Source organism: Ascaphus truei, chromosome 4 (genome assembly GCF_040206685.1).
Source record: "Ascaphus truei isolate aAscTru1 chromosome 4, aAscTru1.hap1, whole genome shotgun sequence".
Classification (NCBI taxonomy): Eukaryota; Metazoa; Chordata; class Amphibia; order Anura; family Ascaphidae; genus Ascaphus; species Ascaphus truei.
In genome coordinates, this window is record NC_134486.1 from 289,476,888 (window position 1) to 289,493,971 (window position 17,084).

Sequence of the window (17,084 nt, forward strand, 5' to 3'; positions counted from 1 at the left end):
GTCACCCTCTCCCTGTGTCACCCTCTCCCTGTGTCACCCTCTCCCTGTGTCACCCTCTCCCTGTGTCACCCTCCCTCTCCCTGTGTCACCCACCCTCTCCTTGTGTCGCCCTCTCCCTGTGTCGCCCTCTCCCTCTCTCTGTCACCCTCTCTCTGTCACCCTCTCCCTCTCTGTCACCCTCTCCCTCTCTCTGTCACCCTCTCCCTCTCTCTGTCACCCTCTCCCTCTCTCTGTCACCCTCTCCCTCTCTCTGTCTCCCTCTCTCTGTCGCACTCTCTCTTTGTCTCTCATTCTCTCACTGTGTGTGTCTCTCATTCTCTCTCTTTCTCTGTGTGTCTCTTTCTCTGTGTGTCTCTCTTTCTCTCTGTGTGGGTGTGCCGCTCTCTGTGTGTGTGTGGGTGTCTGTCTGTCTGTCTCTCTCTGTGAAGCGCCGACGTCCAGACACTGGTTAAGGGGTTCAGGAAACTAGTCATTCACATCTGGCTTTTATTTCTAGATCCGACATTGACACACACACACGACTAATTGTAGTATAATGTAATACAATAAATACATTTATGTCAAAAACGAATGTTGTTCTGACTAGGAATTTATTAAATGTATTTTATTTATATATTTTATTTTAAAGCGGGGTTGGGGGCGGGACTAGGGGCGGAGTTGGGGGTGGGACTAGGGGTGGAGTTGGGGGCGGGACTAGGTGGCGAGTAAATTTTTTGGTTGGGCGAGTAGATTTTTGGGTGATTTGTCGAACACTATATATATATATATATATATATATATATATATATATATATATATATATATATATATATATATACACAGTGTTCGACAAACCTGTACATTTGCTCGCCCCGGGCGAGTGGATTTAACCCCCGGGCGAGTAAATATTGGCCCAAGCAGCACACGTTTGGTACTAGGTGGCGAGTAGATTTTTTTGTGTGGCGAGTAGATTTTTTGGTGATTTGTCAACCACTGTATATATATATATATATCAAAAAATAAATAGATGATACCGTTCTGTGGCTAACGAAATGCTTTAATTTGTGCGAGCTTTCGAGATACACTGATCTCTTCTTCCGGCGATGTTATAATGAATGAAGCAAGCAAAAGCTATACTATAAACAGTGTCTATTGGAATGTTATCTGTGCTGGTCCTTCCCCCGGTGTGGATGTGTTTTATGGCTGGAGGTGTCAAAAGGTTCCTGAAAGCAAGTGATGAAAGAGTGTGTATGTGTATCAGTGTGAAAAAAAATTAAAGGAGAGCCCACAGTATATACAGTGCTTTAGAAAAGGTGTGTGTGGAGTGGGAGTGGATAAAAATGGTGTGGGTGGGTGTGGAAATGTGCGAGTTAGTAGCACAACTACACATATATATAGTTGTTTTTTTTAAATCTGGTGTAAAACACTAAACATTTCTCCCATTTTGTTAATGGATAGCAGGAAGCTTTCCGAAATTTCTAGCAATACAAAAGATAATGGTGGAGATTCGCTAACCTCCAATACAGGTTATTGCTCCGGGATCCTGAGTTAATTGCCATTCAAGTCAATGGCCGTGAATGCGGGATCGTAGTGCGAAAATCCTGTATTGGCAGTTAATGGATCCTAGTGAATGTTCCTTGCATGACGTCTTAAAAATATCAAACTTCTACCCAGCATACCTATATACAATGCTTCTGGAGACCTCATGAACGTGGGATACATCACAAGAAAATCTCGATAGAAAATTCCATTGTAAAACTGTAGAGCAACCATGCACTAAAATTCAATAATCCACAACAGTATCTAGGAGGCTAACCATGTCTCATACTGTACTTTCAATACACAGCAAATCGATAGGGCAATATTACGATTCAAACAGTAACTTATGGACATTGCACTCATGTAATGCATGTCTGCTCTGCATCGTCGTTTTATGTGACATTACTGAAGTCTGCATTAAGGTCAAATATTTACATTGCCTCGTAAAAGTATGATCCTTCTTTTAACAAACAACAGTAAAAATCAATGGTATGTTTATGAGTTGCATATTTAAGAAGTACCCTTAAGTACCCTTTCTGCAAGCTGACATGGGAAATCGTAAATACAACATGTTCTGGATTATTACAGGGTTATAATAATTAATTATTATCTGTACGCATTTTTGGGAACTGGATTCAAAACAGTTGCTAAACAGGTTTAAGTAGAAACGTCATGTAAAGTACCGAATAACTAAGTTATACTACAAATATACGATGTAAAAATGTTACCAATAAATATAACTTTGATATCTTGGGTGTTTGCGTGGGCACCGTAATAAAAAATGACGGAGTACGTGGCACTGCACCTTGAAGAAGTCTGTGTAATAACTTCCTGATGCTGGAACAACTGCATTACACTTTTGGAAAGTGGCCATTAGAAACATTTATATCACGTTTCAACTAATGTGTTGAAAATGTGGAACGCAGTTCCTAGTATTTAAATAATTTTAAACCGTGTATTTATTAATAGGCAAGTTATATGAATATGTGACTAAAGTATTTGTCTCTGTTAAGGTTACTTTAAGTCAATTGACTAATTTGTAGCTAACGTACATTTACTCGTTTGTCTTCACCAAACCGGTTTGTGTCCCGAACCCTTTACTGAAACTACCACTATTTTGATATAAACGTATATTTATTAGATGCTTTTGATACACTTTTATATATTTTTCCCCCCAAGTTAACATAATACATTATCCATGCTCACAAATGTTACTCCATTAGGGTTTAAAAAAAATAATAATCAAAAGTCTCCTGTCTGCAAAACTGGTATGAAAATGTAATGGGATTTTTCTGTCTTTCCAAAAATTAAATATTTGAGGGATTTACAGAATAAAATTATGGAATTTATTTGGGGTAACAAAAGTGCCGAGATCAGTTGTGCTTGTTCCCAGAGAGAGGGGGTCTGGCGGTTCCTGACAACAGGAAATATTATCTAGCCGCCCACTTAAACCAGATGGTTTGCTGGCACTCCCAAGAGGGTCAATACCGATGGGTAGATATGGAAAAGGGATTTATTCATTCCAGGGCACTCCCAACTTTTTTATGGAATAACAAGCCAACAAAGGGTCTCAAACCAGAACTATTTGACACGGCAGTAATGACATTTTCTATTAAGAGTTGGTATAAGGCCAAAACTAATGACCAATTAGCCTCAGCTCCTTCAAGATACCCCTATTTTTAAAGACCGGGTTGGTCCACAGGTAGTTTTGATTTATGGAAGGTTAACGGTATTAGAGATGTGAGAGATATGCTCCAGAGTGGTAAACTATTAAGCTTTAATGATTTTTGGCAGAAGTTCTCTCTCCGGAGCTGAGTTGGTTAGATTTTTACAAGTTTCCCACTATCTTAGGCAGTTGTCCCCAGATGGGTCTTTCCCAGAGTGTACTGTATTTGAGGAACTATGCAGAAATAGAAACTATCAGTGGGGTCTTATCTAAATTATTTACCAATTTCTTTGCAACCGTGAATTTAGAGCTCCTTGCACAAATAGGTATATGGATCAATGGGCCCAAGATTTTCAGGTAGACATTCCTTGTCAGGACTGGCAAGCTATCTGAATCAATGCAATGAACACATCATTATGCACAATATTTAAAGAAAATATAAAGTTATTTTTAGGTGGTATTCGACACCCCAGAGGTTGAAGCAGATTTATCCAGAGACCTCAAATATCTGTTGGAGGGGTTGTGGGAGGGTTTGTGATATGGCCCATATTTGGTTCTGTGTAGTGCAGAACCTAGTGCGAGAGACTTTTGGGAAAAGGATACCTCTAGATCCGATTACAATGGTGTTGGGTAAGCCGCTAGATAATTTATATGAAAATAAATGTAAATTATTGTCACATATCCTCACCGCGGCTAGACGCGCAATAGCGGGGGCATGGAAAAAGCCCCTAGCCCCCTCCAGGGGAGAGGTTATTTAGGGAATAAATGAAGTGCAATTGATGGAAAGATTGACAACTTATGTTAGACATAATTCAAGAATATTCCAAAAGGTTTGGGAACCCTGGAACTCTTGGGGGAACAGGTGAATGGTTTATTCACTGTGGAGGGAGAGCTATATTTTTCGTCTTTCAGAGTTGGTTATTTTATCTGGGACTGTACGGCGTCGTATTTTTGTATCTTTGCATTTTTGTGTCTTGTATGATACCGGTGTTAAATAGGTGGTACATACCTCCCCCCCCTTTCTCTTTTCTGTATCCCTTCCCTATGTTTTTCAAAAAACGCAAAATAAAAAATAAGTTACAAAAAAAAATACACATTAATCTTTCTGAATTGTTCATTGTTTGTATTGCGTATTGATATCTACTGTAACTGCAAGCCCACCTACTGTACAAGTCCTTTCCATGACACAACAATGCATACTTTTTTCAGCTATTTTGCTTCTGGCATGTGGTAACATGGATCCCCAGAACATTGCCTGAATGGAATCTTTTAGAGCTAATTCTGAATACAAAAAAATTCAGTAGCAAGTTCAAAATAAGTGTATTTTGTGGTCAGTATTTTGACAAAATAGGTGTCTCCTCACACATCCCTCCCCTCTGGGAGATCCACTCTTTTGCTACCGTGTGGTGCTGAGGCATACCTGTAGGTTCAGGAGAGCTAAGCTGATCTGCGATGGTGGGAGATCAGGACAGGCTTAGATTCTTCTCTACTAGTTCTTCTCACTGGTGCGTGGCGCCTTCAGCAGAAGTGGGCTCCAAGGAGTTCGGAGGTCAGCCCCCACTATTGCACTCTGTCTCCCCCTGCCTAAGGACTGATACTCAGACAGAGGTATATTCTGAACGGGATTTTTATTGGTTGGCATACACTGCAGATCTTTTCACAGCGATGCAAGGTCTCAGAGGCTTCATACCTCTGGATGGTACTTTGCCCCTGGTAGTATAGGGCATCTGTGGCTGAATCTGATGTTCCCTCAGTACAGAGACTGAGGGTGAGCACGCTCATCCCGCCATGGGAGAGTCTGATAGCTCTACTGCTTCCTCTCTCTTCCAGAGAAAGAACAGGACTCATACTAAATTTGGTAGTCCCCTAATTAGGATAGAAAGGGCAGCTCATGGTCTATACTGTAGTGCCGACGATTATTCTAAAACAAACCTGGGGCAATCTCCAAAAAGACCGAGGTATATGCTGGGTACATGCTGCAACATTTCACACATTTCTGCAGACAGACTAATGGCCCATCGGATTAACAGCGGGGGTCCCTGGCAGTCCCATTCAAACTGAATGGGACTGCCAGGAACCCCTACTGTGTTAATCCGATGGACCATTAGCCTCTGCAGAAATGTCACTGAAATGTACCCAGCATGTAAACTGGCTAGTTTAAGGCAAGTTTAAGGCAAGTTTTAGAATACTCGTTGGCACGTCTGTACCTATTCCTGATAGGCTTACACAGGCCATGAGTCACCACCTTACTCCTGTCCATCATAGAGGAGCATGGGTGGGGGCACAAACTTAGAATTAACCCCGTACAGCCTGCAGCTAGCAGGACTTACATAACAGGGCAGAAAAAGACAGGTAGAATATACATACCCTGTTACATGTCATTGAAGCATTATTTTTTGTGAAAATAGTAAATTGTTTCACTGTCCCAAATAATTCCTAAGTGCCTTAATCACAGGTGGTCAACAACACAGATAACCACAAATAAGATACATCAAATAAAGCAAATCAACAGATGAGAAACAGATGGTTAAGCTTCCAAATGGCAGATGAGTAAAAGTGCCGTGAGTGAGATAAAGAAGACCATGCACAATGAACAGGAACTTTACATAAGTATATGATCTAATTAAAATATGAGAGTGTTTACAGCGGCAGATGTCCAAATTTGCCGCCCCTATGCACTTGCCTGTGTCTGCCGCCTCCTTGGTACCGCCCTCCTGCTCCTTTGAAATCCCGGCGTCAAATGACGCCACAACGTCACATCGTATGGCGGCATATAGCCATGGAAACGCGATGTGATGACATCCTTTGATGTTGCGACGTCACGTTGCCATGGCAACGAGACGCCGTGTGATGGGGCAGAACGGGGCAAGTCCAGCACTTCAAAGTCTCGTTCCGCGGGGTAGTTAGAGTTCCGTACCCCAACATGGGTGGAAACCAGAGAGGTTGTCTGTATTATGGCCTGCAACTGTCCATGCCCGGACAGTAAGGCTTAGCAAGACCTCCCATACCCCTGATGGCAGAGGGGCTACTTCGCTTGTACTGCCCCTGCTTCTTGCTGCAAGGAAATGTTCTCTGTAGAGGTACTCACCAACGTAGCATTGGCGGATGCAGGATCCGAAAGAGAAGCAGTCCCGGCCGGTACCGCTAGTGGAGATCCCTCCGTGCTGATCACCTCGCTCAAGTGCTCGATGTAGGCAGCAGCTACATAGGCCATGGCTTGATCTCGGGCCTCGCAGATGGCTTTACACTGCAACCAGAGCTGGGACATTCCTCCAGGGACATCGATCCAGCGATGATCGACATCCCGGATCGACATCCCTTGATAGAAGTTGGGGCTCGAGATGGATGAAGGAGTCGTTACCTCGGAGCTTTGGGGACCTCGTTCGACACCTCATCGATGGACACACCTTCGCTGTCCTGCCGGAAGCTTGTGGATCCAGCGGTGGATAGTTCCTCCTGTGGGGAGCAGGGCACCAAGAACGTGGTGACCATCTCTCGGCTCGCCTCCTCTAAGGCGTGGATCGTAGCAGGAACTGACTGGATGGCAGAAGGGGACTCGCTATCGCACACCGGCCGGTGTGGACTCAGGTAAATCCGCTGGTAAGATTTCTTCATCAGGGCTGGAGAAACCACTGATGTCAGTTCCAAGGGCTCCCAGCGAGCCTGCTCCAGAGTCCATACTTTGTGAACTGCGGCTCCCATACCGGATTTCGGAACCGAATAGGCGCCGACGCAATATCCAGAAATCAGGCTGATAGGTCTCGGATAGCTGACCGGCCACCTCCATCAATCTGTGGAGAAACCCATTTATATCGGGAAGTTCCCCAGTGGGCAGCAGAGTCTTGGAAATCTGTGCTCCAGGACCCTGGTGGCGGAGGTACGGTGCGTGGCATTCAGAGCACTGGGAAGCGGATCCCAGTGCAGGTCCCACCCGTTCACACAACAGGCAGACCAACTGGAGCGAGTTCTCCCCATCATGGGGAAATAATAGCAGACTTCCTGGGAGGGCAAAGTGCCTTGCTTCTCATCCATCATCGCAGCTATCTGAGAGGAAGCGTGTAGGCGTGCGTCTGTCCAGCAATACTACCACGTGCGACTGTGGTTAAGTCCCCACATCCACTGCTCAGTAGTAGGTAGACACGCCCTCAGCTCCTCCCTCTGGTAATTCAGTGGTACGGCTGTACAGAACAGGGTGTGGCTTAGCTTTCGCACCAAACCCAGAAATTTGCAAACAGATTCTTTCAACTTTGCACAAGTTGCCATGTGGTCTCCTATTTTAAGCGGGAACCGCCATTTTACTTTGGAAAAGGACATGATGCAGCTCCCTTTGGCGGGAACCACCTTAGCATGGCTGCAGCTCCTCAAACGGAGGTTCAGGCCACCTGCGGATCAAGTGCCCCTCCTTGGATACCTGCCTGCTCACACAAAAATGAATAGCATGGCGCAGGCCGTAGTTTCCTCCGGTGGAGTCCTGGAGACACTACACCCACACCTCTTCTTGGTTATAATAGCACGTGCAGGCCGTAGTTTCCTTGCGTGGAGCCCTTGAGACACTACACCCACACCACTTCTTGGTTATAATAGCACAGTGCAGGCCGCAGCTTCCCTTCAGTGAAGCCTCTGGGATAACGCCCCCACACATCTTCTCAGTAGAGATATTGCCGCACGGCAGCACCCAAGGGGGGACTGCCATAGTATAGCTGCAGCTGCTCAAACAGAGGTCTTGGCTGCTTGACGGTCAAGCGACCCTCCTCAGATACCTGCCCGCATATACAAAACATAGGTCAGAGAATGAAAACAGCATGGCGCAGGCTACAGTTCCCTTTGGTGAAGCCTCTGGGAAAACTTCCCCTGCACCTCTTCATAGTAATAGCGATTGCACACACACTACCTGTGCATGCAACTTGGAGAGGAGGGGTCCATGTTGTAGCTCCATTTTGGCGGGGAGCCTGGTGCTTCAGATCCCATAGGGTCCCCTCTGGACACTACACCCATGGGCTCTCTGACTTGGCATAGTAGGAGTGTCCCTTCTTTTATCGCTTGCTGCAAAAGCCTGTGCTGATGCTATGTAGCACCTCGCCGCCCCCCTCCACCCCCACCCCCCATAAGGGAGATCATGTCGCTACCAATATGTTCTGGTGCTGGTGCATACCTTTTAGGTAGAAAAGAAGGCCTGAGATCTCCGCAGTGGTATAGGGAGAGATCAGGACACACTGTCAGGGATGGTTCGTCGGTCAGTGCACCGCCTCCAGCCCAGGAGAATCCTGGGGCAGTCAGGATGAACCTCATAGGCAACTCTTCTTGGTATTCACACTCCAGACATCACACCAGAGAGTGTATAACTGGGATTTATTGGGTACATCCTAGATATTACAGGCTTCATTCCCTGAAGGCAGTACCCCAGACTTGAGGCCCTGAGCACCCCTCCTCAGCATACCTTACCCCCTAACAGGGCAAGGCTGAGGCCCACTCCTGTCCATGAGTGACTTACTGCTGTGTCCTCAGAGCAGGGAGGGCAGCACAGAACTCACTCCCAGAACCTTTGCTCTAACCTCTAGAGGGAATCCCCCTCCTTCCCAGGGGAGTGGCTTGTAAGCCGGCCTCCTATCAGTCATAGGCCCCCAGTAATGCATTGGCTGTAAATAATGTGTGTAACATGTGCATGAAGACCCCTTGGATTCTATTCTGTAACGAGAGAGAGCCATTACCCATTGTTAACGATTGACTGTAGACATTGTATTTTAATGAACAACCTACCCGTCTCCTCAGTTCTCTGAAACATGACATAATCTTATAACAACCACCTACACTGAACATTGTTAAAATAAGAAAGTGATGTGCAGCATGAAATTCATTGCTGATATGTCATTATCTGTTTAACAGATAGGCATTACAATATAATATATAGTGGACATTTATTGCAAATACCCAAGAGTCCCTTTATACTTAACAAAGGGCAACAGTTTGCTAATATTGTTAAAGGCATTTTGCAAGACCCTCACAGATCAGGCTTTTCCATTCATCATGGAGTGCTAGCAGTATGTCACTGTTCCCCATTCATATATCATCTGGGGTCCTGCTAAAGAGGATCAATAGAAATTGCTAGTCTGCCATTGGCCTACAGTTCCTGCACTCCCTTTGGCTCAGGCTATCATCCCCTCTTGATTGGCTCACAGAGCACCATATGACCGTGTCACCGCATGGGAACACAATCTTGTTGTATCCCCTGCTGGCTGATGCGCCACAGCGCCTCGTAAGCCTAAACAGAAGGAGACACCGGGGCCTGCCACTACAGAGGTTAGTGGCTGGTGTGCCGCACGCGCCGCCGTCACCACCGGGGACCTGGCCTTAAGCAGCAAGAGCCGATTCAGTCTTAAAAAGTAATACACATCTGACTCGACTCCTAACACCAGCTATGTAAAATCCTCATCTGCATATGTAATGCCTATCTGTTAAACAGATAATGACATATCAGCAATGAATTTAAAGCTGCACATTACTTTCTTATTTTAACAATGTTCAGTGTAGGTGGTTGTTATAAGATCATGCTACACTGACGGATCTCACAGAATTAAATAATCTCTGGCAAAGTGGGTTGTTGTAGTGTGCAGAGTCATGCATATCTGTGTGCAGAGCAGTGAGTGTGTGCCGTCATGTATACCTGTGTGCAGAGTAGTGAGTGTGTGCCGTCATGTATACCTGTGTGCAGAGCAGTGAGTGTGTGCTGTCATGTATATCTGTGTGCAGTGCAGTGCAGTGTGCTTTGAACTGGCCATGCCATTTAGGCCACACCCCCGTGCCGCCGATCGTTGCCTGCAGATCGCGGTTTACAGCTGTGCACGTGCCCCCAGAACGCCAGGCGCGCGTGCAGTAGCCTCCTGCGGGACCACAGCCTAACTCCATTCAGAGCTAAAAGGGACATGTAATGCATTGGACTGCATATCAGGTACATCTTTGAATCAATGGGTTAATAATGATGTTGCACAAGTAAGCTCCACTACAGTTTAACCTACTTCAGCAACTCCTGAGTTGGGTCCTGCATGGACATCAAACATTCCTGATGCAGGCACGCTGATTTTATATTTATTTATGTATTTATTTATGTATATATATATCCTGTTAGTTAAAAAAAGCAAGATAAGTAATGTGGAACAGTAAAGGTTCCTGTTCTTGATATCCTTACGCAGGACTGCAATGTTCTGTGAACAGAACACAGTGCTTACAAAGGTACATTTATGTTAGCTCTGACTTGTTTTTACGAATATAAAACTATACAAAGCTTGTAGATTTCTTTTTACAACATGAATTCGTATTGAGCAGCCCTGGCAAAATCTATCATTCATTGCTACTGCATGGAAAAGCTGCACAAAGAATATATCCTTAAAAACCAAACAGTGAAAGAAGTTAAGTGTATGCCTCAGATCATATACTGTAGTTTGATCAGTGTGACAGCAATAAAAGCAGAGGACGGGTAAAGATCAAAGATGTGGGTTCATAAAAACTTGATGACGGTTATGTACAAGGAACACAACACAGTTTGAAAGAACCATCGCGTATACTTTCCACTCGGAATTTGCATGTGCATTTGTTGGCTTTTTAAGGTTCTTAACTTCATACAGCTGGAGCCTCTGACATGCTTTGATTTTGTTTCCTGATAATGTTCCTAGTACCTGTGAGACTGATGGTACTGTGAGCTCTGCTGAGATGTTGTGGAGTAGCCCATCGTATTCTGGGGCTGAGAAGATCCCTGAACGTTGCTTTGGTAACTCAGCCGTGAGCTGGAGTGCTTCAAGAAAAAAAGAAAAAAGTTATCAACTTAAAGATCTCATTTTATCTACAATAATTCTGAAATTCTGCATATTCATGTATTATTTTGTATTTTTTGTTGAATGTCGTTAGTTTTAGTTATGAGTAATGCTCTTTAATTTTGTTATTGAATATAGAACGCTCAGTTTAGGACTAAGGATATAAGACCTCTTTGATGTGCTCATGTGAATGAATGTGTTGGCGTTATTGTTTGGGAAGGAGCCTTCTGGTCAGGTCTTTGCTTCTAGTTTTACTATATATGCAGGAGTATGCTTTGATCCTCAAATAAATTCCAGCTCTCTAGCCATCTGCATTTATGCCTGGTAGAGCAAAGGACCCCGCAATATACAGTTGTGTGAAAAAGAATGTGCACCCTCTTTGAATTCTATGGTTTTACATATCACAACAACACATGACATATTACAGTGTGTCATGATTTATTTAACAAAAATAAAGCCAAAATGGAGAAGCCATGTGTCAAAAACTAAGTATACCTTATGATTCAATAGCTTGTAGAACCACCTTTAGCAGCAATAACTTGAAGTAATCATTTTCTGTATGACTTTATCATTCTCTCACATCGTTGTGGAGGAATTTTGGCCCACTCTTCTTTACAACTTTGCTTCAGTTCATTGAGGTTTGTGGGCATTTGTTTATGCACAGCTCTCTTAAGGTCCCACCACAGCATTTCAATCGGGTTTAGGTCTGGACTTTGACTGGGCCATTGCAACACCTTGATTCTTTTCTTTTTCAGCCATTCTGTTGTAGATTTGCTGGTGCGCTTGGGATCATTGTCCTGTTGCATGACCCAATTTCGGCCAAGCTTTAGCTGTCGGACAGATGGTCTCACATTTGACGCTAGAATACTTTGCTATACAGAGGCGTTCATGGTCTACTCAATGACTGCAAGGTTCCCAAGTCCTGTGGCTGCAAAACAAGCCCAAATCATCATCCCTCCACCACCGTGCTTGACAGTTGGTATGAGGTGTTTGTGCTGGTATGCTGTGTTTGGTTTTCGCCAAATGTGGCACTGTGCATTATGGCCAAACATCTCCACTTTGGTCTTGTCTGTCCAAAGGACATTGTTCCAGAAGTCTTGTGGTTTGTTCAGATGCAACTTTGCAAACCTAAGCCGTGCTGTCATGTTCTTTTTAGAGAAAAGAGGTTTTCTCCTGGCAACCCTTCCAAACAAACCATACTTGTTCAGTCTTTTTCTAATTGTACTGTCATGAACTTTAACATTTAACATGCTAACTGAGGCCTGTAGAGTCTGAGATATAACTCTTGTGTTTTTTGCAATTTCTCTGAGCATTGCACGGTCTGACCTTGGGGTGAATTTGCTGGGACGTCCACTCCTGGGAAGATTGGCAACTGTCTTGAATGTTTTCCACTTTTGAATAATCTTTCTCACTGTAGAATGATGGACTTTAAATTGTTTGGGAATGGCCTTATAGCCCTTCACAGATTGATGGGCAGCAACAATTGCTTCTCTAAGATCCTTGCTGATGTTTTTCCTCCTTGACATTGTGTTAACATACACCTGAATGGTCCAGACCAGCAAACTGCTAAAACTTCGGCTTTTATTGAGGTGGTCACACTTGCTGATGATCAATTAATCAAGGACATTTGATTAGCAGCACCCGTCTGCTACTTAGCATCTTAATTCCTATGGAAGCAGTAAAGGTGTACTTAGATTTTGACACATGGATTCTCCATTTTGGCTTTATTTTTGTTAAATAAATTATGACACGGTGTAATATGTCATGTGTTGTTGTTCATCTGAGGTTGTATTTACCTAATTTTAAGACCTGCTAAGGAACAGATGATTGTTATTATGTCCTGATATGTAAAACCATAGAATTCAAAGAGGGTGTACTTGCTTTTTCACACCACTGTAGATGAATATGTGACTACATTAACACGGCTATTTTTATTTTCATGATATTTAATGTTAGTATCTCTGTTGAATCACTGTGTACAGATAATATTGGTGTTCAGTAGATATAGAACATATTTACCAGTTTATGTCAGTACTTCTTACGTGAATTGTACCACATTTGTTGTTGTATTTTCTAGTTTTAGCTGACATGGGTTTTGCTAACTGTGGCCATATTATCATCTGCTGCATTAAATGCGGACCATATTAAATAAGCGTACGTTATGTCGGGCTTTTTGCACACGGACTGCGGCGGTGGTGTACTTATTGCAGGACAGGAGAAATCCAGAACAGTTATGTAAAAAAGACACTGTGTATTGAGTTTTTATTATGAAACGCCTAAATTGATACAGTATTTTAACTTCTTCAGTACCAAGGCCAATTCACAATGGACCTCTGTGTTTTTTTTTAAACACCTGCAAGTCGACACCTGTCTGTACACATTAGAATTCATTACAATTCATGAATATCTGCCACCTGGTGGATACGCGAAGAATTGCCCCCAATTAAATTCAAACCATTATAATTAAACAGATCAACCGCAGATCAGCCGCGGGTGCTGGGCGGCGCGACTGCGGCATGAATGCGGTGAAGCGCGTGGAATTTAGAAAATGCAACCGCTACGCCCCCGAGAAGTTTGAAAATAAAAGCTGCCGCAGCAGTATATAAAACCATAGAATTCAAAGAGGGTGTATTTTCTTTTTCACACAACTGTAAATAATGCACTGGTATGGTCTAGTATAGATAAAATTACCTGTTGCTATGGAATGTTATTGCAGGATTACACATTGATTCAATCACAGTTAGAATCAGCGCTTGCTAAATTGGAGTCTGTGCTTGATTGGTTTCTTTAACAATACTATAGGCTTTTTTTTGCCACGATCTTCAAGAATTATCAGCGTGACCTTACTTTTAATTGGTTCCCTCCCCACTATTTGATGGCCAGTTCAGCGAATCCCGTGTATTAGAAGTATAGTAGGAAATAACATGAAAAATATTGTATGTTTATCTTAATGATGAATGCTGTAGAGCAATCACTGCTGTCAGGTGCTGCAATGATTTCCATACCCTCACTGGGATCGTACGGTACAAATATAATTGATCTCATCATGCCTAGGTGTGCTATTTTAATTAAGAGTTCAGCAGTTCCTCTGCTACAATAAGGAGAAAATGAAATCATTTTTGTAAGTTTTTTTTTTAACTTTACTGTATGTATGGATGAACCTTGAACCTATTACTGTGTTACTGGGAATCATTTTCAATGAAAGTGGACATCTAGTTATCTAGTTCTGGCTGGATGTCAAATATTTAATATCTAAATATAGCAGTACTGAGGAAGCGATAGGAATAATATCTGTACAGTATGGCGCCAGTGGATACATAAGTCATTTTAATGTCAGGGTTTCATATGAGTGCAATTCTCCAAGATCTCTACTAACCCTTTTGTAATGCCAAATATTTCTTCCAATTGACGCATCAGTGCTCCCGAAAAATTGCTTCAGCACACACTTTTCTTTGTGCTCATATATTGACCTGGTAATTTTCCTTACAGTTATATTCCCACAATATGGGGTTAAAATAATCCACATTAATAAAATAAGGGACTCACAGGGCCTTATTCACAAAAACGTGACAGTGCGGATTTGGTGCTATCGTACTTTATGGAATAGGACACGTAGCGGGTGATTGACTGAGATCTGATATGGGTTAATGCACCCGATCTGATATTAACTCCCATTCTACTCAGTAACATTAACCTGTAACTGCCCTTAAAGAATAACCTCCTCCCTATTCCCCCCCACACGTTTCAAAATAATAAATGTAAGATGTACTCTGAACTGATAGAAACAGTGCAAAAGCAGCTATCTGGCAAGCGGATGTAGTGCCTGCAAATCAGCATTAACACTGCAGCCCAAAGCAATCTTTTGAATTGTAAAGATGTACGTGAGAGCTGAGAACTATAACCCAGAGCTGTGATAGCTTTGAGTATTAAACTCAATGCTGAAGTACATTTATAATGACCCTGTGCTTTGTAACAGAAATGGTATTCTGAATGGCTTCGTTACACGTTTGCTGTGGTAATAAATTGGTTACATATCGTAGTTACATAGTAGATGAGGTTTAAAAAAAAGACATGTCCATCAAGTTGCATCTATGCTAACTTTAGATGACAGATACTTAGCCTATATTTGTATTCACAGTATTTTGATCCAGAGGAAGGCAAACAAAAAACCCCAGTGAAATATCCACCAATGATGTCTCATAAGGGGAAAAATAAATTCCTTCTTGACTCCAAATAATGGCAATCAGATTTCTCCCTGGATCAACATCCTTCCAATGTTTACTTATTTGGTATATCCCTGATGTCCAACATTTTTTTTTGAAGATATCTATTCTATCTGCCATCACAGTCTCCATGGGTAATGAATTCCACATTTTAACTGCCCTTACTGTAAAGAACACTTTTCATTGTTGCTGGTGAAATCTCATTTCCTCCAGACTTAAGGGATGGCCCTGTGTCATTTGTACTGTCCTTGGGATGACTAGTTCTTTTGAAAGCTTCTTGTTTTGTCCCCGAATATATTTGTATATAGTTATCATATCCCCTTCTAGACGCCTCTTTTCTAATGTAAAGAAATCTAATTTAGGTAGGGTGTTTGTGAGTTGGCAGTCATGTTAAAGGAAGAATAGTTTATCTTAATGCACCATTTTGATGTTAACACTATACTATCTTTAGTTCTAAAGAGTTCCATAAAACAGTGGTTCCCAACCCTGGTCCTCAAGAACCCCAAACGGTCCAGGCTGTAAGGATATCTGCTTGAGCATAGGTGGTTCAGTCAAAATAATTGGGCCACCTGTGCCAATGTGAGGATATCCTTAAAACCTGCTTATTACAGGTACTTGAAGATTGGAGTTGGGACTTTACCCTAAACAACTGTTACAGCAAAAATCCTACAATAAAACCATCAACTAATCAATATATATTTTATTTTTTTACTGGGTTCTGTAAAATCCATGCTCATCAGATACAGTACTTGCTGTCCAACACCTTTATTTTTTTTAGCTAATGATCGTGTCAAAGCTACTTCACAACACAAAACGGAAGAATAATGATGATTGCCAGTCAACAGAGCCTAATAATCACAAACATTTATATCATTAAAATGATTAGGTAAAGACTGTTGTAACCCTCCAATGCATTTGTTTACTATGATACAATTCAATGCTTAACTAGCATTTAAAATGCAGTTCGATCTTACTGGGACTGCCCCAATATATCCAGAAAACACTGTACCTTAAAGAAGACTGCTCTAGCAATACTTTCGCCACTGACCCTTTAAATCACATGATCATGTGTGGTTGTTTATTCAAAGAACAAATCATTAAATATCAATTAACTTGACCTTCATTTGGTTCATCTACAATTTTTTCTCCTTTTTTTTAAATTTGTGGAACTGCAGCACTTCCATCTTCACAGCAACGTTTCACCACATTTCTATCTCAATGCAATTGAACACTGGTCTCAAATGACATAATTACTGGGGACATGATTAGGTTTCACGCACAGCTATTTACAGTATGCTGCAGGTGAGTGTGCTGACTGGTTTAGTATTACCTGGAAGGAATTTGTCATACGCATGTCTCAACTGCTTTGCTGATGGCATGGAGAATGGAAACATCCACTGATGTATGACTGGATAAGAAATGGTTGAAAGGTGGAAATACTAAAAACCACAATTACTAGTTTGTCATTGTTTGTTTTGTCCCTCTTCTGTTCTTTTACAGATTTTAAGGGAAAAGTTCAAAGTTTCGACCACATACAGTAAGATCCAGCTACAGTCCAATGTAAGATGGATTCTACGTGGTAGTACATCTCTTTTTATTGAGAACCCATTGCAAACTGTAGAAAGACTAATATAAGGCAATATTTATCAATCAATGTATATTTTATTGAGGCATTTGGGGGGGGGGTCTTGTTTTCTTTACTAACAATCCAAAATGACTTGGATAGATCAGAAACTTGGGCAGGTAAATGGCAGATGAGGTTTACTACAGAAAAATGTAAGGATATGCATTTGAGAAACAAGACTAAAAATGCAACTTACAAATTAAATGGGGCATAATTAGGTCACTCCTTGATGGAGAAGGATATAGGAG

The 17,084-nt window shown here is 42.3% G+C and overlaps 1 protein-coding gene across 7 annotated transcripts in view; it reads right to left on the reverse strand.

Annotated features, from left to right (window-relative positions):
• Positions 1-17,084, reverse strand: part of CDK19 (cyclin dependent kinase 19) — a 285,352-nt gene that overhangs the window by 8,475 nt on the left and 259,793 nt on the right. For 6 of the 7 annotated variants that reach the window (XM_075597622.1, XM_075597621.1, XM_075597620.1 and 3 more), the window contains one exon: positions 10,855-10,970. In XM_075597622.1, coding sequence (XP_075453737.1) covers positions 10,855-10,970 — 116 coding nt within the window. Of the gene's footprint in view, positions 1-9,734; positions 10,971-17,084 lie in introns of those variants that run through there. The other variant, XM_075597624.1, reaches the window with a different exon arrangement.